The 24,092-nt window shown below is 52.3% G+C and overlaps 1 protein-coding gene across 2 annotated transcripts in view; it reads right to left on the reverse strand.

Annotated features, from left to right (window-relative positions):
- Positions 1-17,385: 17,385 nt before the first annotated feature.
- LOC133352770 (calcium permeable stress-gated cation channel 1-like) overlaps positions 17,386-24,092 on the reverse strand; it is a 38,658-nt gene continuing 31,951 nt past the window's right edge. For both annotated transcript variants that reach the window (XM_061568629.1, XM_061568630.1), the window contains exon 23: positions 17,386-23,957. In XM_061568629.1, the coding sequence (XP_061424613.1) occupies positions 23,679-23,957 (279 nt within the window). In that variant the 3' untranslated portion in view covers positions 17,386-23,678. The remainder of the gene's footprint in view (positions 23,958-24,092) is intronic.

The raw sequence follows: 24,092 nt of genomic DNA on the forward strand, positions 1-24,092 counted from the left end.
CTCGCCACACATCATCACTCACAGAACCACAACCATCATTGCACCACGAAATCACCATATCACCAATCACACCATTCACCAAATAACTGATCACTCGCTGCGCTGCATCAGCCGTTCACCACAACACATCACCACTTACCTTACAACATCACCAATCATCACATCGCTTAAGAACACACTCCCACACCACATCACCGCATCCCCATGTGACCACAAGAAACAGACAAAGGTCCCCGTGTAGCCCTAACAGACTGCTGGGGCGAGTACTGTTAGCAAGCACCGATGTTGGCCGTGAGCGGGATCGAACTCAGGTCGCGGGTTCGTAGCGCAGCGCGCCAACGGTTGCACGACCGCTCCCCACTCACCATGCCAGACCACCACTCACGCAGCACAACATCGCTAGATGGGATGATGGGTGGGATGATGCAAGAGACGGTGAGTGGGATGAAGGATGGTATGATGGATGGGATGATGGATGGTATGATGGGTGGGATGATGGGTGGGATGATGGACGAGACGATAGACTGGCTGATGGATGGGATGATGGGTGGGATGATGGGTGGGATGATGGATGGTATGATGGATGGTATGATGGGTGGGATGATGGGGGGATGATGGACGAGATGATAGACAGGCTGATGAATGGTATGATGGGTGGGGTGATGGGTCGGATGATGGGTGGGATGATGGGTGGGATGATGGACGGGATGATGGGTGGGGTGGAACGCGTCCGAGAGAGGACGTCCACCAAGGGGAGAGAGCGGGCAGGTGCCAGGTGGAGGATGGTGAGAGATGGCGACAGCTTGGGTAGGCGTTCATCCAGCAGTGGATTGACCACAGCGTGGCGATGATGACACGTGTTGTTGCGGCGTAAAACAGGTTGCGCAAGTGGCATCACATCATCGCGTCTCGTCGCCTAAAGCAGAGGCACACGCGAACAACAACAATCAGCTGATGCACAGCTCATCCCAGAGCGTAACGGTACGGACAATGAGCGGACTGCAGACAGCTTTATTGCAGCTGCAGCAGAGATATATGTAGAACACTGTATGACGTAGTCATCATTACATTTGTCACCTAAACCACAGACATTCGGACAATTAACTTAAGCCTGAGCTAATGGACATCGGAACGATGTTTATATTATAGTCATGAGATACAAAATAAATCACATTAAGGCCCTCCCCACAGCGTGTCGGTCATGGGGGGGGGGGGGGGGGTTTGACCATACTTCACCACGATTCTCAGTTGGTGAAAGAGAGGGGGAGGCCCATAACGGGTTCGACTGGAACTCGCCACTGATGTTAGCCGTGGCCACGATGAGAACTTTGTGTCGCTAACGACTGCTAATTGGCGTGACTCCCATGTGACCCCGCGCGGCCTTCTGGCCGTGCACCGTCTCATCCGCGCGGCTGTCGACCTCGCGGCTCGGCGACATGCACCTCCAGAGCCGCCACAGGCGGCGCCTCTTCACGGAGCGCCTCGTGCCTCGTGTTGCGTTGTTTAGCGAGGCCCCGCGCCGTCTCGCGCTCACCATCGCGCCTCTTGGAATGTTGAGGGTTTTTTTTACCGAATTCGAACAAAAATGTCTCTCTTCTTGGTTCTTTCGGTAAAGTCACGTAGAAGGGAAGTAATAAAATAATAAAAATAAAACATAATAAAATAATTCTCACGACGTTTCGGCCACAACGCAAGCAGCCGTCCTCGGGTGAAACCCAGGTCTGTCGAGGCGACAGCGTCTGAATGAAACAGTACCATGCTTGGAGCGTATATTTAAGCTGGGTTGGAATGGGGGGAAAGCGCGCCTTGACAAAAGAATTTGCATATCAAGATGAATTTAGCATATTTATGTGAAATGCAGGTATGTGATTAGTACTACTTATGCCCATGCATTATGCAGGATTAGCAGCATCAAAGGGAGGGGATATGGGAAATGCAGGTATGTGATTAGTACTACTTATGCCCGTGCATTATGCCTCTGCTTGTTATTTTGGTTGCTGACCCCTGGTGTAGAGCAGCAGCAGCAGCTTGGGATATGACATCGAGGTGATTGAGCCAAACGATTGCGTCCGGGGTAGCGGAATGTATCATGGCTGTGATGATGCCTCCTCCTCCTCCTCCATCATCGTCGTCGTCCTATTTGTGAACCGGGCATGGAGTCGTCGTTCTACTTTCCACGGGTCTCGTCTGCGTGGTGACCGCAGTGGCCGCACGCTGACAGCAGAAAGTTCTTAATTTTCCATTTGTGCATTTGTGCAGCATCATCAACATCACCCTCAAGCACGCGCCTCGGCTGACACGGCTTGTGCTGATGCGGTTTCGGGTCGCCCATTGATTCCATTACTCAGCGGGTTCCCTCCATAAAAAAAAAACAACCGCCTCCCAGGAACAAACATTAAACAGTCGTGAAATACACAACTGAGTTTATAGCGGAGACAACCGGTCACACGACCAATCTGAGAGATGCCATCCACCCATGTCTGTGCCGTCACGAAACCCACGGGGTGTCCATCGTTGGCCTCCTGCTGCTGCCGCTGGCTGTGTGGGACATCCACTCGGCTCAGGACGGACAGCAGGCCGGAGCTCAGCCGTGAGAATCGTTGCTTTTAAGACCAGGCTCACAACATTTGTCTTTTGTTTCATTTTCTCAGCACCATCCGCGCTTCCGTCTCAGATTTCTTTGCCGAATTTGGCGCGTTACAAATCTTGGATTGATTGAGAACACAAATCAATCATTAGCGGCGTTGCAGAGAATATAAGTGACAATACAGAGAAGCAGGCGATTAAAATGATTGACCGCTGCTGGGTCAATGCTGCTGAACTGACGCATTCCCACACGGCCGTGGAGCCCCTGGGTTTGCGTAAAAACGAAATCACTTTGTTGATGTGCAGAGACAGACTGTGGAGGAGACGCATTGCCTCGTCGTTCCTTGTTCGTTACTTTTATATTTTTAACATCAACGCCAATGCTGACGATGTTATGTTGTGCAATTCGGGAGTGACTGTTCAATGCTGATTATGTTGTGTTCAGCAAGGCAAACTCCACGCAGACGAGGGGACAATAGTACAAACATAAGGACGTAAAAGTCAGCATCCCACTTGCTGTACTGCCATGTGCCGGGCACTTCCACAGGCCACGAGGTGTCCCAGTTGCACGACGCTCTCTGCTCCCAGTGGACGAGCACTGCCCTCGCGTGGCCACCAATGGGACTGCTGCTACCGCCTGCACGCGCCAGGATGGCGTGGCAGTGGTGTTCATCCTGGGCGACAACTTCATCATCACTGGAGTCGTTGTGGAGAAGCAACACAATCACACAATTCGCCTCCTTAACATACCTATCCACCCACTTGTATTCTCCACAACGATGTCAATGCGTATTCTGTGTTATGCATATTACAGAGTTTTGCCTCGAACGAGTCGGACCCATGTCTATGTGTGTATGTTGAACTTCTTTCGCACCGTACGTAGCCAACCGTGCCCATGGGATGTGCGGGGGAAGGACCACAGAGAGGGTCCTTGCCGTTAAACGTCAAAAGGCCAGAGCTCATGGGAAGGAAGGCCGTGACTGGCGACGTCTGAGAAAGGTCCCGGCAGGTTGAGAAAGCGGCTCGCGGTGACCATGTGAGAGGCCTGGGCCAGTATCGTGGTCCGCGCGTGGCCTCGGCCAGCGAGTCAACAATGAGGAGGCTGAGAGTGCAGAGAGCGGAGACTCTAAGTTCCATTCCAGGTAAAAAACGTTCAAGTAGCTTAAGCGGACCTTAGATTCGGCAATTGTCTCCAACTTAACACTCGTCTGCTCAAATACTAAAAGTGACAATGAAATCAGCTTTGCAAACAAATTATTTGAAATACGAACCGACTTCATCTCGACATGACCGCATAATGCAATCGGAATACATTCCAGTAAAGTCGAACTCAAATCCCACCCCTCATTAATCAACAATGGGGTGGCACTCATCTCCATTGGCAACCCTGAGCTAGCAGTGGAAATTCCACATTCCCATGACAGGAGCCAATAAATACGACGCAATGAAAATGTATAAGATGCATTGATTGGTGGGTGATGCACACGTAGGAATCAATAGCACTGTGCCTCACGTGGTTTGTCACTATAATGTCCCTGTAACAGATACACGTGTAATATTCACGATTTGACTGTATTGGGGCATGACTGCGTGCGTGACGCCTTACCACCATCCAGCTGTTGCTCAAGCGATGGAGTCATCACGCGCCACGCAGTCACACCACGCCGAGTCTGGGAATGTTCATCAGGGCTGCAGATGGAGGCGGATCTTGGAGCATCCCGAGGGGGACTGGCGGTCAGTGACATTTCACGCTTTTTAAATCGCGTCCTACATTAACAATAATCATTACCACGCAAAAAATGTCAGCGTGTCTTCTATGCGGATAGCAATACCAATGTTCCTGGTCTCCAGGGGAGGACAATCCCCTCCATTGCCCACTCCACCTCCTCGCCCCCCCCTACTCTGGATCAGCCACTGGCCGCAGAAACCTCAATCCCAGAGACACGTGTAGTGAGTGACACGTGTAGTGAGTGACACGTGTAGTGAGTGACACGTGTAACAAGGCACGGGTGGCAGGGGTGGCACGGGTGCCCGGGCACGTGTGGCAGGGCACGGGTGGCATGGGTGGCACGGGTGGCACGGGTGGCTCGGCACGTGTGGCACGTGTGGCAGGGCACGGGTGGCAGGGGTGGCACGGGTGCCAGGGCACGGATGGCACGTGTGGCACGGGTGGCACGGGTGGCTCGGCACGTGTGGCACGTGTGGCAGGGCACGGGTGGCACGGGTGGCACGTGTGGCAGGGCACGCTGCTGGCATCTTGAGCGCGAGTGTCACGCACACACACGCGACGCTCTCGCTGGGTGGGACGCAGATTTCCGCGCAAACATCCGAGGCCAACGACGGGGGTCGTGCCTTCTGCGGACAGCTGCTCGGCTCCGTCAAGCTCCTTGCCGCCCGCGGCCGCCTCGTCCGCGAGATGAAGGGGCACGCTCGCTGATCCAGCAACGTCGCGGCTGTCGCTGCCGGCTGCGCACTCGTGCTGTGGAGCTCCGTGGTCCGGCATGGCGGAGCGCACAGGGACGGGGGTTTGACGTGGGTGAGACAGCTCGTCAAGCACGGAGTGGTGGCTGTGCGAGCCGACCGCTGCAACCACTCCCAGACAACGACTGGCAACGCAGCTCCAGTTGGGGACATCAGTCGGTTTGATGAACTCACGTTCTTTTATTCGTTCTTGCGCGTGTGGTCGACTCATAGTGGGCCCTTTAAAAACGGCGACGATTGTCGCTGCAGGCCACGGCCGGGTTGGTGTGGCTGGTGATGTCATCAAGCCCCGCTCATCACCTCCCGTCCAGCGGCACACGTGAAAGAGACTCTACCCTCCCCCCTCTAAACTGTGTTCGTGGTATCTAATATAGTCCATGAATTGAATGGTCAATGAGTAGAGCGAGCGATGTATCTTGGCCAGCCCTGAAACGAACCGCGAATTGGTGATCGAGTTCGCAGCTTGAAGCTTTGCGAGCGTTGTGAAGGGGCGACTCGTGAAGACGAGGGGTGTCCTGGGGATGAAGTCGGAGATCGCTGCGATTCCTGCACTTGTCGCGATGGGCGAAGCAGAACTAAACGATCCTGCAGGCACGATGATTATCTTCCAATCTATTATTTTGAAAACAAAATAAAAATGAAACCTTTCTCCAGGCGCGGTTGCCCTCCGCGCTTCTCGGCCACAGGACGGGGCTCCATCTGTCGCGACGGGTGGCACGATCGTCGTGATCAACACCGGATTGAGCTGCTCGCTTGCTGATGGGGCTGAGTCCGTGGACATCGGATTGTGTCGTTTCATGAATTGTGTTTGGTTCTGACCACCGGGATCATTCCAAGAAGACGTCGCTCGATTTAGGAAATGGCTTCGTGAAGCTCGGTCCTGACTTTGGTCACCGTGCAGAGTCGCCTTTTCATTCCCGACAAATACACACAGACACGCGCACACACAAATACACACACACACAAATACACACAGACACAAATACACACACGCACACACACAAATACACACACACAACTACACACAGACACACACACACAAATACACGCACACAAATATACACAGACAAGCACACACAGACAAATACACACAGACACACACAGACACAAATACACACACAGACACAAACACACACAGACACACACACACAAATACACACAGACACGCAGACACACACAAATACACACAGACACGCAGACACACAAAAATACACACAGACACGCGCACACACACACAGAGAAATCTCCAGTCAAGCCTTATATATATGTAGGGATGTTAGAGAGAGGGCCGTTATGTATGGCAGTCTATGGGAAAGAAACACAGTGGGCGGGGCTACGTGTGTGCACAGGGAGATGCCCTCTGCGACGTCCGAGCCAGACACCCTGGGGGGGGCTGGTTTGGCGTTATGATCCCCCGGGGCCCCACCCCTCAAGGAGGGTTGGGTATAAAAGGGGACGTTATATGGGCTCGGGAGTTAGTTATGTTATAGTTAACTAAGAAGACCGAAGACGTCTTAGATAGAGCCCTGGACTCCCTCGTTCGATGTCCTTGTCAGGGCCGAACAGGACCGAGCCAGCGGCGTGGTCCCGAAAGCCAGAGCCGGTGCTCTTCTAAGAGCTGGTCTGGGACTCCGGGTACCGGCCCGACTTACCAGTGTCGGGCCAAGTAGCCTCCCCTAGCCCAGTAGTGGAGGACTGTGAGGTAGGCTAGGACTTAGCCAGGAAGTGTATCCTTGAGCTAGTCGGGTGAGGGGGCCGATACCCCCTCCAGTGCTGTATGTCACATACGAGTTGTGTTGAATAAATATCCGTGTGCCTCCACCTCGGCGTCAAGTGTCTTCACCGGTACTTCAACTGGTGTCAGAAGTAAAACTCGAACATGGACACGCGGAAGACAACGCGGGCCATAGTACCGCAAGAAGAAGATACTGCCGAGATCGAAACGCCCGGGACGGCTACACAAGCCACAGTGCAGCCGGAGCCTGATGTCTCCTCACCGGGGCATCCGAGTGAAGGAGGATCACAGTCAGACGCGTTGCGGCTGGCTCACGGGAGGCTGGCGGAGCTGTTATACGCCGCTGCCGCCACGCTGGAGTCCATCACGCGGCTGGGGGCCGGTGATTCAGCACGGGGCGAGACGGCCCAACGACCAGGGCGCCTTCCCGCCATTTCGGAGCAGCCCGAGTTTGAATCTCCCGCCATCGACGCTGCAGCTGTTCGGGGCGTGGCCAGCCTAAACATCCACTCCGGCATCGCCGTCGCTGAAGCCACGACGTCATCACCACCGCGACAGGCGATTCCATCGGCCGCTCGTACCAACGCACAGCCAAGTGGAGGTGACATCCGCCCGCGGGAATCAACAACGACCGCTGCACTCCATCAGAGGCTGCCCCCGCTGAAAGAGTTCGTCGGCGCGGAGGGGGACTGGGCCGGGTTCCGCAGGCGATTCCTCGCCCATCAAGAGATGGCGAGGTGGACAGACGAGGAGGCTCTCTGCGCGCTGCCGGTGCTCCTCGACAGCGACGCGCTCGCAGCCCTCACATCGGCACCTAAAGAGAGGTGGGCGACGTTACCGATGGCGCTGCAGCTGCTGGGAGGGGTCTACGGACCATCGGCGGAATGCAGACAGGAGTTCTACGACCGCAAGCGGGATGAAAAGGAGTCGCCCCTGGCGTACCGAACGAGCCTCCTGGCGATGGCCAAGTCGGCCTTCCCCCGTATGGATGACGACGGCATCGACGCTATGGTGACGGAGAAAATACTCCTCCTGGCTGACGACCTTGACATCGCTGTCGTCGCACAGGAGGACGCGGAAATGACATCGCTCCAGGCGGCGCGGCTCCTCCACGCAAACCTCCTGTCGCTCCGGCGGAAAGCCAGCAGGGCATCGGCGGGGCGTGCGGTGGCTGCAGCCACCCTTCCGACGGAGGAACTCTACGCCGTCGACCACCGACGGCAACAGGCGACGAGTGCACGGCCGGGCCAGGACGGGTCGGGCCGTTCCGACCATTCGTCACCTCCGACGCCGCTCCCACGGTGTTTTAACTGCGGCGTCCGGGGCCACGTCGCCTCGGGGTGCCGCTCTCCTCGTCAGCGCGGGACGACACCTCACCGGGACGACGGGCCTCATCCCAAGCTCCACCATCAAAAACCGGCGAGTCGCGGCACCCCACACGTTTGGCCCACACACACACCCGTCACGCACTCAAACACCGCGACGAGAGGGGGGCCGGTATCACGCACCATCGCACCATCACGCACCACTCCGGGTACCCATATCGAACCCGGCCAGTGGTCCGTGCTGGCCGATCGTGTGGTTGCCGCATCGTCGGGGTCGTCGGCCGTTGTGGGGTATATCGACGGGGTTGAAGTGCGCATCCTGGTCGATACGGGAGCATCGGCGACTATTATTTCGGAATTAATTTATAATATTCTCCCTGTCCGGAGTCGTCCCTTGATGCCAGTTAACATACCATTCTATGCGGCTAACGGGGGCTCACTTGGCATCATCGGACAAATTCGTGCCCAAATTTGTATCGGGGAAATAAAATTGTCTGGGCCGATTTTTGTTTCTTCCTCGCTGGCGGTTCCGTGCCTGCTGGGGACGGACTTCCTGGCCAAAATGCCGATTGTAATTTTGATCGACCAGGGTTGCATAGAGCTTCCGTCGGGCAGACGCATGGCGTTTCTGCCATCACCGGTTGCGACGCGGACGGCGTTCGCGACGGTGCCGGCGTTCGTGGAGAGAACGGTACGCGTCCCTCCGGGGACGCAAATGTTGGTACCCTTGAAACTTCGGCGGCCCCTCGTTAAGGGTGCTGGGGCACAAGGGGTACTGTTGGGACCGTCTAGGGCCGGGGTTAGTGGACCTGACTTACTTCCGGCCCAGACCATAGTGAGAGGGAATGGTGAACCCTTCATCGCGGTCCTAAATGTGGGCTCGCGGACGGTGGTGGTCCCACAGGGGACCGTGCTTGCTCACGCAACGCCGGTGCCGTGTGAGGAACCCGCCGTAAATCGCGTCAACACTGTCCCTGCGTCGCAACCGCATTCGGACAGCGATGAAGGGTGGCTCGAGGCGCTTTGTGCGGGATCGACGGACCTGTCCGATTCAGAGCGTCAACAACTTAAAACACTACTGCGAGAATTTTCCGACGTTTTTAGTCGAAATAAATATGATTTGGGTTGCACTCACTTGCTGCGTCACCATATTGACACGGGTGACAGCGCGCCAATTCGCCAAAATCCGTTTCGGTTGAGTCCCGCCGAAAAGGACCATGTCAAATCGGCTGTTGATGACATGTTGGCTGCAGACATCATTTCTCCTTCCACCAGCCCTTGGGGAGCGCCGATCGTCCTGGTTAAAAAGCAGGACGGTTCGTTGCGGTTTTGCGTTGACTTCCGGCGTCTTAATAAAATTTCGGTTGCCGACGCATACCCGCTCCCTCGGATGGATGAATCGCTTGACGCCTTGGCGGGAGCGCGATTCTTTTCCACACTCGATTTACTTTCGGGATTCTGGCAGCTTCCTCTGGATGATGAGTCAAAGCCTAAAACTGCTTTTCGTACACCGCACGGCTTGTTTCAATTCAACCGGTTGCCGATGGGCTTACACTCAGCGCCGGCAACTTTCCAGCGTTTAATGGAATTGGTTTTGGCTGGACTGCAATGGGAGTCGTGCCTCATTTATTTGGATGACGTTATCGTCTTTGGTAAAACTTTTGATGAACATCTCCAGAGGTTGCGGGCGGTTTTCCTAAAGATGCGGGCTGCTAATTTGAAATTCAAGCCCCAAAAATGCCATTTGTTGCGTGATTCGGTGCGTTATTTGGGGCACATCGTGGGACGCTCAGGTATTGCTACCGATCCCGCCAAAACGCAGTGTGTCAGCTCCTGGCCGACTCCCACCTCGGTGGGAGAGGTCAGGAGTTTCATTGGGTTCGCGTCGTATTATCGACGGTTTGTTGCTGATTTTGCAACAATTGCTAAACCCCTGCACGCTTTAACATCTAAAGGGGTTCGGTTCCACTGGGGTCAAGAGGAGGAGGCTGCGTTCCGCTCCCTTCGGGACGCCCTGGTGAAAGCCCCTCCCTTGATTTACCCAGATTTTTCTAAGCCCTTTTTGCTCGACACCGATGCGAGCAACACGGGTATTGGGGGTGTGCTTTCCCAGGTGGTTGATGGCGTTGAACGGGTGGTCGCGTACGGTAGTCGGGTGTTGTCTCCTGCGGAGCAGAGATATTGTGTCACCCGTAGAGAACTGTTGGCAATTGTTTTTTTCATCCAACAGTATCGCCCATATCTGTACGGTCGGCATTTCACCGTCCGCACAGATCATGCGGCACTACAGTATGCCCTGCGGGTTCAACAACCATCGGGACAGTTGTCTCGATGGTTGGAGGTTCTCCAGGATTTTGATTTTGAGACCACTTACCGTAAGGGCGTTCGCCATACCAACGCGGACGCTCTGTCACGCATGCCAACCACCTCGGAATGTGCATGCCTCCTGGGGTCGGGACGTTGCAGACCTTCAGGGGACGCATCGGTTCCGATCCTGGCAGCCACCGACGACGACGAACCACTGCCTGATAATTCGATCGAACAACAGGGAAGGGATTCCCTGTTCTGGTTGCCCGTCACTGAGTGGGGGCGCCTCCAAATGGAGGATACCTCCCTCCTCGGGTGGCGTCGTCGCGTCGGGGGTGCTGGGCGGGTGAAAGGTGATTCGGGTGCATGGGAAATGGTACAGGGTCTGCTCATGCATTGGGACGGCAAATCACAGCGACATCGGCTGGTCGTCCCTTCTGAGTTGCGAGGCAAAGTGGTGTGGGCCGCGCATGAGCGCCTGTTACATCTGGGGACTCTAAAGACCCTTGCACTGATACAACTAGATTTTTTTTGGCCTGGTATGACAAAGGATGTGGGGGATCTTTTGAGTTCATGCCCGCGGTGTGCGCAACGGAAACCGCCGGCACGGGAGTCTAACCCGCCTTTACAATCAATCAAGGTGTCCAGAATAAATGAGCTTGTCGCGCTGGACATCTTGGGCCCATTTCCCGCCACCCCCAGGGGCAATAGGTATTTGCTGACAGGGGTCGAGTATTTTACGCGCTGGCCCATGGCCTGGCCCCTTGCCAACCAGTCGGCAGCAGCCATCGTGGACGCCTTTGTTCAGGGATACGTCCTGGACAAAGGTGCTCCGGAACGGCTGCTGACCGACCAGGGTAGAAATTTTTCCAGCAAATTACTTAAACAAGTCTGTGACCTCTTAGGCACAATAAAAATTCGGACCTCCCCGTATCACCCACAGACTGACGGAATGGTCGAGCGCCTGCATCGCACCATTTCGTCAATGATGGCACAGCAGGTCTCAGATTCACAGACTGATTGGGACCTGCATATTCAGGGGGTCTTGGCGGCATACCGGATGGCACCCCATGCAGCTACGGGATTTTCCCCCTTTTACCTTATGTACGGTCGCGAACCCGACCCGCCTGTTCGCGCCCAGCTGCAGATCCCCGACCCGCAAGGAAAAACTAAATTGGCTGACCACGTCAAATTTAATCTGGCTAAATTAACAGAGGCGCGGGATGCTGCGAGGTTGAACTCGGACCAACGTCAAAAGGCGAACGAGCGCCTCAGGCTGGGTCGGGCGCATGTAATACGGTGGAAACCGGGGGACAGGGCATGGTTGCACTGTCCCAAAGTGCCCCTGGCTACCTCCCCTAAGCTGGCGCGGCCGTGGCGGGGCCCTGTGGAAGTGGTCGAGGTCTTGCGACCACAGTGCGTGCGCATTCGTTGGGGGAAGCGGCGATGGTTCGTGCACCCCTCTCGGTTGAAACCCTTCGTCGCGGTACGCAAACCCACTTCACACATGCGTGGCCAGACGTGTGGGGGGTCGACCGACTCACTAGGTCCGTCTCCACCGCGCTCACCTAATGCCTTGCCGGCCGTGCCACCTCCAGGTGCATCGAGACTGACGGGCTCACGCCCGACCACCCCTTCTGGGGATACCAACAGTCACGCGGCATCAGAGGAGGTCTCACTCCGGGACGGACGATTACCACCTGACGGTCCGCCACCCGGGGTTTCCCCGTGTGAGGGGCCCGCCGCAAGGACACGCGCAAAAATGCGCAGACTGTTGTAAAACCGCAAGATGTGTATATATGTTGTGTTCATTGTGTGTTGTGTGGGGGGGTGTGTTCCCTGCCCATTGAATTTACATACGTTGTGCTCACCTGCTGTTGTGTGTATGGTGGCTTCGCTGCAAATTGTATATAGCTTGTTCTTACGGAATTCGTATTTATTCAAGGGGGGGTGCGTCGGGTTGTTTTTTTTTCTTCTTGCTGTTGCATTTTTTTTGTGTTCTTGTTACCGTTCTTGTTATTGTTGATAATTAGTGAGGCACACGCGCGGTTACGGTAAAAATTCATTTTTATTGTCATTCTGTATGTTGGCAGCCGGGACGGCTGCGAGCTATGTAGGGGGGAGTGATGTAGGGATGTTAGAGAGAGGGCCGTTATGTATGGCAGTCTATGGGAAAGAAACACAGTGGGCGGGGCTACGTGTGTGCACAGGGAGATGCCCTCTGCGACGTCCGAGCCAGACACCCTGGGGGGGGCTGGTTTGGCGTTATGATCCCCCGGGGCCCCACCCCTCAAGGAGGGTTGGGTATAAAAGGGGACGTTATGTGGGCTCGGGAGTTAGTTATGTTATAGTTAACTAAGAAGACCGAAGACGTCTTAGATAGAGCCCTGGACTCCCTCGTTCGATGTCCTTGTCAGGGCCGAACAGGACCGAGCCAGCGGCGTGGTCCCGAAAGCCAGAGCCGGTGCTCTTCTAAGAGCTGGTCTGGGACTCCGGGTACCGGCCCGACTTACCAGTGTCGGGCCAAGTAGCCTCCCCTAGCCCAGTAGTGGAGGACTGTGAGGTAGGCTAGGACTTAGCCAGGAAGTGTATCCTTGAGCTAGTCGGGTGAGGGGGCCGATACCCCCTCCAGTGCTGTATGTCACATACGAGTTGTGTTGAATAAATATCCGTGTGCCTCCACCTCGGCGTCAAGTGTCTTCACCGGTACTTCATATACACACTCGGGGCATGTGCTGGTAGCGAGTGGCTATTTAGGCGAGTATCGTCGCACGCGGACATAACCACACCATCATTATTCACAGAGCCCTCCCTGCCCCGGGCCCCGTGCCTTGGGGGGCTCCACGCTTTGACGTCGCGGTGTCAGACGAAAGACTGCCGGTTTAGTTTGAAGGCGTTGGAGGGCCCATGGCCGTTATGGACGGCCATGATCATACATCACCTTTGTTTGACTAGCGTCCCACCACTGACTGCATTATGGACTACAAGTATTCATTTCAGGTTGAGTTAACCTAGGGGAGCCCAGAGCACAGAATCAGATTCCACTTGCCACCAAACAATATTGTCCAATGGCTGGGTTATTCAACCTCTGCGGCTGGTGTGTCGTGAGTACATTCTGCGAATATCCACTGCACCAATGCTTCCCACAACTATGTATGAATATTCAATTTACAAAAAATATATATATCTTCAGTTTCGCCTCGTAGGCTGTCAGATGTGTAAGGGGGCAAAGAAGAAGTGTGATACTTGGGTGAGATTGATGGACTTGCTCAAATGACCCACACGCGACACAATGCTGCTGAGTGGCGGGGACGCGTCGAGTTTGTCGAGCGCTTGTTGAGTCCGGGCCGGCATCGCGGCCGCCGCCGTCTCCCCGATGTCTGCCGTTCACCAATCGAAAAGTGGCGTTCGTGCCATTCCTCTCGAATTGAGAAGGTCAAGCTCGGAATCGTGACCTTCGGAATCGGTCGTCGATGCTGAAAATGGTTACCGGTTAACCCATAATCGTTTAACAAACGTTGTTTTTTTTTTAAACAAAATGTAGTTGTAGGTTTTGATGCTCTCCGTGTCTGTGCAGATCATCGCCGGACTTTGGTCTTTGGTGGACGTGACTGGCGCATCAGACGCCGGTCTGATGTTGACCCACGGACACCACAACGCGCACCCATCGTGTTTTATAAGTTCTGGGTTAAACTAAGGTGACATGCGCAGACTGTTCACAGTTTCATGGAGAAGTGGTGGGGGAATGTGGGGAGTGAAGCAGAACGACATTGACGCCTACACACTGCGTTACAGATGAGATTTTTAAATAGAAAAATCAGCATGGGCAGTTGTGGGGATGGTCAGGGGGAGGGAGCTCCAGACAACGATCCTGGGAAAACCAGGACTGGAGTGCACGTTAAAGGGAGCAGCTGCAGGGAGGGGCACGGTTAGGTGGACATGAGCTAGACCTTCAAGGATCTTGAAGGCATTGAGGGTTTTATTATTATTGAACAACATTTATATACCCAGGAAAGCCTCGCTGAGTCTCGAGACTCTTTTTCAGGAGGGTCCTGCCAAGTTTCGATTGCCATGGTCTTCCCAAATTGAGTGATTTGCGAGCAATTTGAGTTACTTTGGCAAATCTGGATTGCCATGACGCACACACACATGGCCTATGCGTTTGTTGTTTTACTTCACATGACGTCACAAGATATTTAACGTCCGCTGTGAAGTTGACGTGAGTGCACACCACAGTATTGACCAGGGCGGCCAGGGGGAGCGAACTGCGAACCTCAACAACGCGCGCGACCACGGGGCCACCGCCCGGCATCTGCCAACTCAGAGGTCTTTATTCATGCTGGAGGAACCCGATGTCCAGGAGGGGCGGGTCAGAACCTTACAACAACAAACGTTACAAAAACACGACAGCAGTGCAAAGTATTGGAAAGGTAAACAAATACAACTACATTTCGATTTAAAGCTTTCGTGACTGCAGGGATTCATCTTCTTGGTTCTTTCGGTAAAGTCACGTAGAAGGGAAGTAATAAAATAATAAAAATAAAACATAATAAAATAATTCTCACGACGTTTCGGCCAAAACGCATCAGCCGTCCTCAGGTGAAGAACAGGTCTGTCGAGGCGACAGCTGTGTCGACGTACATGATGCATGTGTGATTCTAAATGTGGAGGGGAAAACCGGAGGATCTAGAGAAAAATCCACGCGACCACGGGAAAAAAGAAACGCAAACTCCAAACATACAGCGGGCGTCAGGGCCGGGATCGAACCCACGCCCTCCTGTGTACGAGGCGAGAGAGTTAACATCTCACCGAGGAGAGGCACATGCAGACTCAAGATATATGACAGGCATCGTCAGGCTCGAGTTTGAACCCACGACCTCCTGTGTACTAGGAGAGGTAGTTAACATCTCCTAGCCACCGTGGCGCCCCTAGGTTGTAAACATGGCCATGCCACGTCCATCAGGGTTGTCATCACCACCAATGTCATTATTAAATCATGAACAACGGCAGCAGGATCATCACGAGAACACCTGTCCCACGTTACCATCGCCATTGTCATCATTAACGCCACTGCCTTCGTCACGATAATTAACGACGTCGTAATTGGTCAGTGCCACTGTCGACACCATCACCGGGCATTTATTACAGACGAGTGACTGTCGTGAATTATAACACTGTCCTAGAAGGGCGAGAGAGTTCAAACTTTAGCTTGACTTTACCGAAAGAACCAAGAAGACCGAAAGAACCAAGAAGATGACTCAGATCTTATTTCCATGTGGGGTGGGTGCATATGACACAGAGGGGGCAGATGCCCTTCATAACTTTTGGATGGAGGTGGGGCGAGCGATATATTGTGTCCCTCGGAACCCTTGATAGCAGTGCGAGATGTTAACTCCCTTGCCTGTTGCATGTAGTGGCGTGGGTTCGATCCCGACCCTGACGCTTGTATATTTAGAGTTTGCATGTTCTCCCTGTGGTCGCGAGGAATTTTCACCGGGTCCTCCGTTTTTTGTCTCTACATTTGAAAAAATGCGTTTAGACTTTAGAGTATTTAGCTGCTATACATTTCCACATAAGCCACTTCGTTGAGCTATCATGACGGCCCAGGTCGCTTCTGAAAATGCGCTTATAGCTCAGTGGACTTTACCTGGTCAAAACATAGTTTAGTTTTATAGTTATATTAGTTTGTGAGATTCCTCGGCTATCCAACAAGGATTCCCCCATCGTGGCTGCTTTCTGTCTCAACTTCGAAATCCTTCTTGTGCTTTCACAGCATTCACAACCACCACCTCATTAACCACCACCACCACAATTACTACCATTGTCTTCATAGTCCCCACGAACAACATCCGACACTAACAGCCATAGGGGCAAGGCTGAGGCCCTGTTGTCAGTTACTAAGCCCTCTCGACAGCTTTCATTTCATGGGTCCCCTTGACCATGGGCGCTGCCGACACATTTCAATTGGGGGTCTAAATGTCATTGTGATGGGGCTGAGGGGGGGGGGGCATGAGGTGGATTGGGCAGTGTCGAATGGGGGTGGGTTTGGGGCGACACGACAAGTGTTGTGGAGGAACAAAGCGGCATCTTCTGCGTGGAGGAGCTGTAGCCGATGGGATGTGATGTAAGCAGCCAGCTTGGTTTAACATTCCAACGGCTTGGGTTCCAATCTTTTTGGTGCCAAAATCAAGTCACATGGCGTCTACCTTCCTGAGTACAGGGATTGTATTATTGGGGGCTGAAGGCTCTCACCTACAGCTCCCTCCCCAGCCCCTGTGGCAAAGCCCCTGAATACTCGACATGGGCCCCGTGGGTCCTTAGCCTCCATTTTTAAATCATTGCCCCCCCCCCTATATGATCCTCTGACACCCATACACTCGTTGTACCTCAAACCAACCTTCGCTCCATGGGTGGTAAGGCTTTCTCCTCAGTTGCCCCGAGGCTATGCAACACACAGCCTATTGAGATCAGATCTGCTGAGCCAATCTCCACCTTCAAATCTCAATTAAAAACAAATCCGTTCAAAAGGTCTTACAATCTGCCTTTAATTCCCTCCTCTCATCTCCCACCTTGTTATATTACCTCCCTTGAATGTTCTCTATGCTGCTCTGATGTTTTATACATATGCCAATGTTTTCTTCATGTACGTTTTTTTGTATGTATAATATTGAATATTTTTTTCCGTTGAGTACTTTGAGCGTGGGAAAAGCGCTCTGTAAATAAAATGCATCATTATTATAGTACTAGGCATTTGTTTAAAGCTGAGTTGATTCGGTTAGCTCAGGCCAGTTGGAGATACCGCTCTCACCGGACTGTGTTCGTTATCAGTATCAAGAAACTGGACCATCGAGAATACAGCAACTTGTGCTGACAAGTTCCATCTCGCTCTGTAATCACACACACACACACACCAATCAAATGCTCTGACAAAGTTTTGAATGCAACTCCAAATTAGATTTTGCAAAAGCTTTACCACTTCCAAAAACACAAAACTTTAAACGTCACAATATACCGTAATATGCCTCTAAAACAAGTACAAAAAACATAGCAGGTCTTTTACACTCTGTGCTGACTTAAACAGCCCACCGTGTACGAGTTTCGCATAATTGGCGTGGCTTCATCTCAATTCCGACCGCAAATACTTTGTACGATAATTTTGTTGTTGCTGTGAATAAATAATGTATCATGTTTACAGGTCAATGACCGTATCACCCGGAATATGCCCCGAGCAAGTCAGATCTCGGAAGCTAAGCAGGGCAGAGTCTAGATGGCGTTCGGATGGATGACCACGTATTGTTGTACGCAGCCAACCGTGATCATTTAAGGTGCGGGGAAGGACAGCAAACTAAATACGAAAAGCAGTTCTACAGTTTTCAATCTAGATGATTTAAAAGTGCATAGCTCCAGTGGCTTCCTAACATCCGAAGGAAGAGCGTTCCAGACGGTCGCAGAAGCGCAAGGTGACTACGGGACTTGCCACGCGGTGGGCAGCAACATCCACTTGCGTACCGTACTTCTATGCTCCCAATGCCACAATGACCAGCGTGGTGAAGTATGATCAAATAACCCCCACGAGCCACACGCGTTTGGGGAGGCCTTCATCCAGCAGTTGATTAACAAAAGGGCTGTGCAACGTACTTGGACGATGTCTATAGAGGCATATTTAAACAAGCATATTCATAGAAAAACAACCTTTTACATTCACCAACGGGGGGCCATGCTGTCACAGTTTACATCAGCAAAACAAACTATATCACTTCCTCCTAAAATGCCAGTCTAGGTAACTTGGCATTTTAAAAGCATCAAACGTAAATTGACAACTTAAAAAACATATCGCCAAAACACACTTTGTTGTAATATACCAAAGCCCCAGACTTTAGATGTTTCTTACAAGCGAGAGCGTCGGTTTAGTCAGCCGGTTGTGACAGCCACTCAATGTTTACTACAAAAAACAACAACAATGCGGTTCTGTGATCAATGTACATTGGATTATGGCTGCATTGCACGACTTCTTGTGTTGTGGTGCGTTTTTAAAATTGTCATTGTGTTTAGATAACACAGATGATCTTTAATAATCAGCCCTCCAATTTAGTTTGGAGGGGGCGACTCAATGCTAATCCGTGATTTTTCGTGGCGGGGATAATTCTTCCTGAAATCAAGGGGACTTTGCTTCACGCGTCAGGCCTGAGGCTTGCCACGTGGAGTTGTGGGGTCACATGGCAACACGAGTTCAGTCTGCACCTCCATACCGCCAGAAGGCCTTCACTCAGGAATACTCCAATAGGATTATGAGGACTCGAAGAGAATGTTTCAGTGCCCCTCCAAGAGATCGAGATTTCCAAAAGACACCGAAAATGGTGCTTATACGTATGCTGTTTGCAGACAATAATACTTTGGTGTTAAAAAGTGTGTCGTAAACCGTCCTCCACCCGACACGGTCTATTAATAAAACTGTCACGTGAATCCAATGGGCCCAATGTCTCACTGCTTCAGCACACCAGCGCGTTTGCGAGTAATCTCGGTGCTCTGGAGATGAATTCCATCCAGCTTGATGAGGTCGTTAACAGGATCTCAATAATATCGCTAATTTATCCAGGCACGCTTCTTTCAGGATGGTCTACATGAGGACGTTTGGCTGTTTTGCCGTTGTTGTCGAATTACCATCACCCAATTGGAGCCTCAGATTCAGGCTTGGCCAAATACATTGTCAAACACAAACAATTACAGAGTACGGAGCAATGGTGGGCAACCGAGACGAGTCAGTGGGCCACGTGAAGCAGCCCACCTCCACCCCAGCGGTCCGCACGCTTGACATCACGCATCACCCCAGACACACCGGGACCAGGCCACCACGAGGAGGGGCCTCAGGTTGTCCACCACTGCTACAGAGCAATGACAGTCGTTGAGCAACCGGGCTGTGACATCTCACAACACTGCGTTGAGTCACGAACGTGAATCTGGAGCCCAGACTCGAACCCTACGCCTTGAGCCACTCAACCACCCCCGTGAATCGCGCTGTGTCCCCTCTCGGAATACCGTCGGCAAGTGCATGCCACCCACCTCCGGCTCCATGGACCCTGTGCCCAGTAGCATTTTAGCAAAGTCAAAAGATGGCTTGTTAACCCTTTAAAGGAACGTATTTTTTATTTACAGTGGCACCGTAGCCAACACTGCTCACACAGATGCAGGCGCCGTTTGAGGCGTAAATCACCTTTGACGCTTACTTACCAACACCGTATTTTGACTCACGGAACCATGTGACTTTACGACGTGTCTTCTAAATACGACTATCTCAAGATGCAGGGATCTATCAAAATGAGCACCATTCACAGTGAGATCTATTTAAGCGACCTTACTGCCAATTCTACTGCAGTGAAGTGACCATTCGTGGGATTTCAATGCACTACGCGCGTTCCATGGGCGTTGTTTTAAACGCTCTACACCAATTGAAATGGTGCAATTTTAGTAGATCCCTATGCAAGTGCCTTCGACACGTAGAAGACTTGCCACCCACGCCAGCTTCGCGTGGCAGCGACCACCACGTGGCAGTTTGCATTGGGCACGGAGCACGAGAGGGCGTCTCACGTGCCCTCTCCTCTGCTTGGTCATCCACATCGTGTACTCTTCATGATGCACTAAGAGCCTTCCTCTTGTGCTTTCACTTTCACCTTCTTTGTCGGCACAATATTCCATTGCCCCTACACTTAAACTTGTTTACAAAAGACAAAGTGTGTCCACGGCGAATCAACACGCATTGGGGAGTGCTCACCTCTGTTTGTGGCCCTGAACCTGACGTGGAAGTTCACCTTGACTATGATTGGAACCACGCTGCCAGTTGACACAACAGCGACTGTTTTTGTTTATTTCCCCAATTACATTACAACCGCAATATCTGGCATCACGTCAGGAAATTAAAACGATCCCATTTGGAACTCTCACAGTTTGTAGCGTAATTGTCATCTCTGTCGTACTCAAACTCTGCACACTTTTACCTGTAAAGAGCGTCCATGGCATGACAATCAAAGTTACAGTTTTGTTAGTCACAAAGCTGTAATACAATATGGAAGTACCAAACCAGTTATAATTATTGGCGATTGCCGACCGAGCTGAGACCGGTCACCGATGCTCCACAACTCGCTCCAGCTTGAGAAGTTGGTTCGAGTGTGGGCGGCTGCAAACCCGGACTAGAGCCCAGGAATGAGTCGTGCAGACTCAGCACCTCAACGTGAAGTGACCGACCTTAGCGCCACCCAGCCACCTCGCACACAAAGGTCACCGTTCACTTTCCACAGTTGAAGGTGGAAAGCATCAGCGAGGCATGGGTACAGGGACGCTCGACTTCGCTGCAGTGCACAATATGGCTTCACAGTTTTAGACCGAAATGTAAATATTGTTTTCGTACAAGTCGGCTTATCATTCCATGGAGATTCGTCTTTCATTTCCACCTATTCTCAAATGGCATTTAAGAAGTAAAAAAAAATAACTCAATAAAGTCTGCTTGCCCACAGCACCAAGTATCCGCAGAGACCAAAACAAGACTGCCACAAAAACACAGGGCCGAGACCTGTTTACGGCTGTGGAATAAACAGGGCATCCCTAATCGGCGGCACAAGTACAGAGGTGGAGGCTGGCACAAGTTTCATATTCACACGTGGAGTTAACGCACAGCAAAGCACACCCACTCGTCTTCAGTACCAAATGGTTGGAGATGACAATGTACCCCGTGTCCACTGCGTTTTTCAAAAGTTTAACCTAAATCGAAAAACAACTTTTATCTCTACCTCTACATATACAATTGTCTTGTTTGTTAGGGTGTCCTTTAATGGGCACTCTTAACACCATCGTAGATGAAATGTGGCCTTTGTAAAGTATAAAGACCAAACAGTAAATACATCTGAAATCCTTTCCAAGTGAAACATTGCTGAGTCTACCAAGACTATACGAGTTTGGATGTGTGACCATTTCATTTTTTGAGCATTTTATGCGGTAAGAAATCAGTGCCTGGAGAAATCGCATGGATACTCAAAGAGAACACCCACACGCCGCAAACAGGTGCTGTGTGATCGAAACCTTGAGGTTGTACTGCTTCCTCGGGCACCTCACTGCCCGTGCACATCGTTATCCCAGCGTGGTCCACCAACCCTGCCTCTTGGTGCTGAATTACAGGTGTGCACCACCACCACACCTGGAAAATGTCTCACTGGCATGCCTTAGTTCGGTTCAATGAGCTGCCCACCCTAAAAATACTTTTTGTATCGTAAAAAAATCCCCCCATTCCAACCCATTACTTTTAAACTAATGGAGCATTCTTGCAGAGCATTATGGGTAAAAGCATGACTCTTTTCGGTTTCTAAATAAAGATTTTATTTGTTAGTCCATCAAACTTTCTAGACCAATATTGTTGCGTAAACCCGGGCCCCATTGTTGAGAGGCCGTGCTCCTGCCAATAACGTCGAGCAAGTCAGCAGCCTTTGTTTAACAAGCCTGACTGCTGATGAGACCCAGATGGTCAACACTGGTCCACAGTTTACTGGCTTAACACAACTCTGCTGGATAATATTGGTCTGGTGAGCTAATAGGCCAATGGACTAAAACATACACGGCAATAACTCGTTTTCACACAATGTGCTTTTCCTATAACACGGCACTACTTTTAACGTACACTTTTCACACAATGTGCTACACGCCCCGTTGTGAAGCGGTTTCTGAGCGGTGGACGACCAACTACTTTCTTAAACTACGCGGCTGAGCGGTTTGGGAATTAAGGGCATACGCGTGGATAGATATGGTACGTAGCATACCCTCATCTCAGATCTTTGTCCTGCCATCTCACCGAGTGTGCGTACATCGTATCTTGTCAACCCTGCCAAACTTCATCATTAAGTTATTTTAATGGAGAAATAATTTTGATGGACGCATTTCTGCTTCACGTGGTACTTTTCAGGAACGCATCCACCGCGTTCAATGAGGAATTACCGTAAGTTGAGATAGAAAAGGTTTCGCTCATGAAAAGATACAAACAATATAAACAAGAATGCAACTTGTGGCTAAAATTTTATGAATATGGCACCGATGCATGTGCCATTGTCCCTGTATGCGATCTGCAGGGCTGTCATAAAGTAAAAGAAAAGCGCCAACCCACACAGTTTATTCGTAAGGCGGCCACCGGCACGCTCCGACTCATCACTATAGAACTCCATCTGATGCCGGGCACCCACAAAACATAAATACGTATTCATTGTTTGCAGTGCAAGGTGGGGGGCCAGCCTCCGCCAGCACCACGTGACCCTTACCGCCGCCATTTCCTCGAGTGTTTTAAGTTTTCTTGGATAGTCGTTCAGAAACGTAGTCAGTTCCGGTATTGTTAAGTACTTACTCGTTATGTACTTAACGACGCCGATTTTTATTAGCCGGGATGCAAACATCATCCCTAGCACGGTAGTAAATCTAACAACTAGGAGAAACCAGCACAGGCGTAGCCTTTAGAAACTCGTTAAGAGTGTTTCAGAAGCACTCGTGCTAGCAGTGTGCTAACATTGACCCGAGCATGTCGATAAAATTTAGAAATGTCCCAGGTCTGTGGATCGCAGAAGCACTCTACCAGAGGCCAACATGAAGTGTCAGATGATCCATCACTGTCCCTTCCAGACTTGGTAGACAGGTCCACAAACAGGGAAGCTAGGAAATTCTACTCAGCAAGTCTCCCTGTCCCCCAGGGCAGGGTCGTATGTTGCATACTCAGCTCAAAAGGCAATGCTAAAGCGCAAGGCGGGGGCTGAGACTACAGCCTTGGAGGAGGCAAGCGAACACGTGCAGCTCGTCATGGCCTTTGCCACCGACACAGGGGCAATGGCTACCCTTGTAGCGTTACACCTTTAACTACAGAGCTCACCGTCGTAATGGACCAGTTGTTTGCCTAAAGATGCAGGAGATAAGACCCTAAACGTTAGCTCGGATAGCAAACGTCCCTAAAATAAATGGTGGCAGAGGGGTCACGTGGTGTGGGCGGAGGCTCGTCCCTCTCCCCTTTGGGGAGGAGGGGTGTGAGCCCACCCGGCACCAAACAATACAAAGTAACGGATCGTTACATCTCCTGGGAGGAGCCCTGCCCACGATGGGAGTTCTGCCGTGGCAAGCGTCGTAGCGCGTCGGTGGCCGCCCCTAAAACCGGGCCCAGTGCGAGCACCGGAGCCCCCCGTCCAATGAAACGCCACCGTCCAACAACGTCCCGGCGGGGCCGGCAATCAGTCTCCGTCGTAACCGCCGCCGGCGTTGCCGCGGGCGCAGAAGTCGCACAGCTCTTTGGGGGGCTGCGCGTGGTGGGGCGCGTCGTGGGGGTCCGGGTGGGGGTCCGCGGGCCTCGGAGTCGAGGCCGGCGTCGCGGCCGGCGTCGGCGCTCCGTCGGGGCCGGGCTGCGCCTCGGAGGGGGAGTTGGGCGCCAGCGATCCGTACGAGTGGCGGCTCGGCGAGTCGGCCAGCGAGAGGTCCAGCGTCGGCTCCCGCAGCACCTCGGCCACAAACAGCTGCACGCACGCACCGGACGGTGGCGGGTTTAACGACGCATTTATATATTTACACGATCAGAGGTGCGGTGTAAGTCAACAAACACAACACTGATGGATGGTAGGAGGGGGACCAGGAGGAGACGCCGGTGACGG

The sequence above is a fragment of the Lethenteron reissneri genome, chromosome 41 (assembly GCF_015708825.2).
Source record: "Lethenteron reissneri isolate LAM-NWPU_2019-01 chromosome 41, ASM1570882v1, whole genome shotgun sequence".
In the NCBI taxonomy this organism is placed as follows: domain Eukaryota; kingdom Metazoa; phylum Chordata; class Hyperoartia; order Petromyzontiformes; family Petromyzontidae; genus Lethenteron; species Lethenteron reissneri.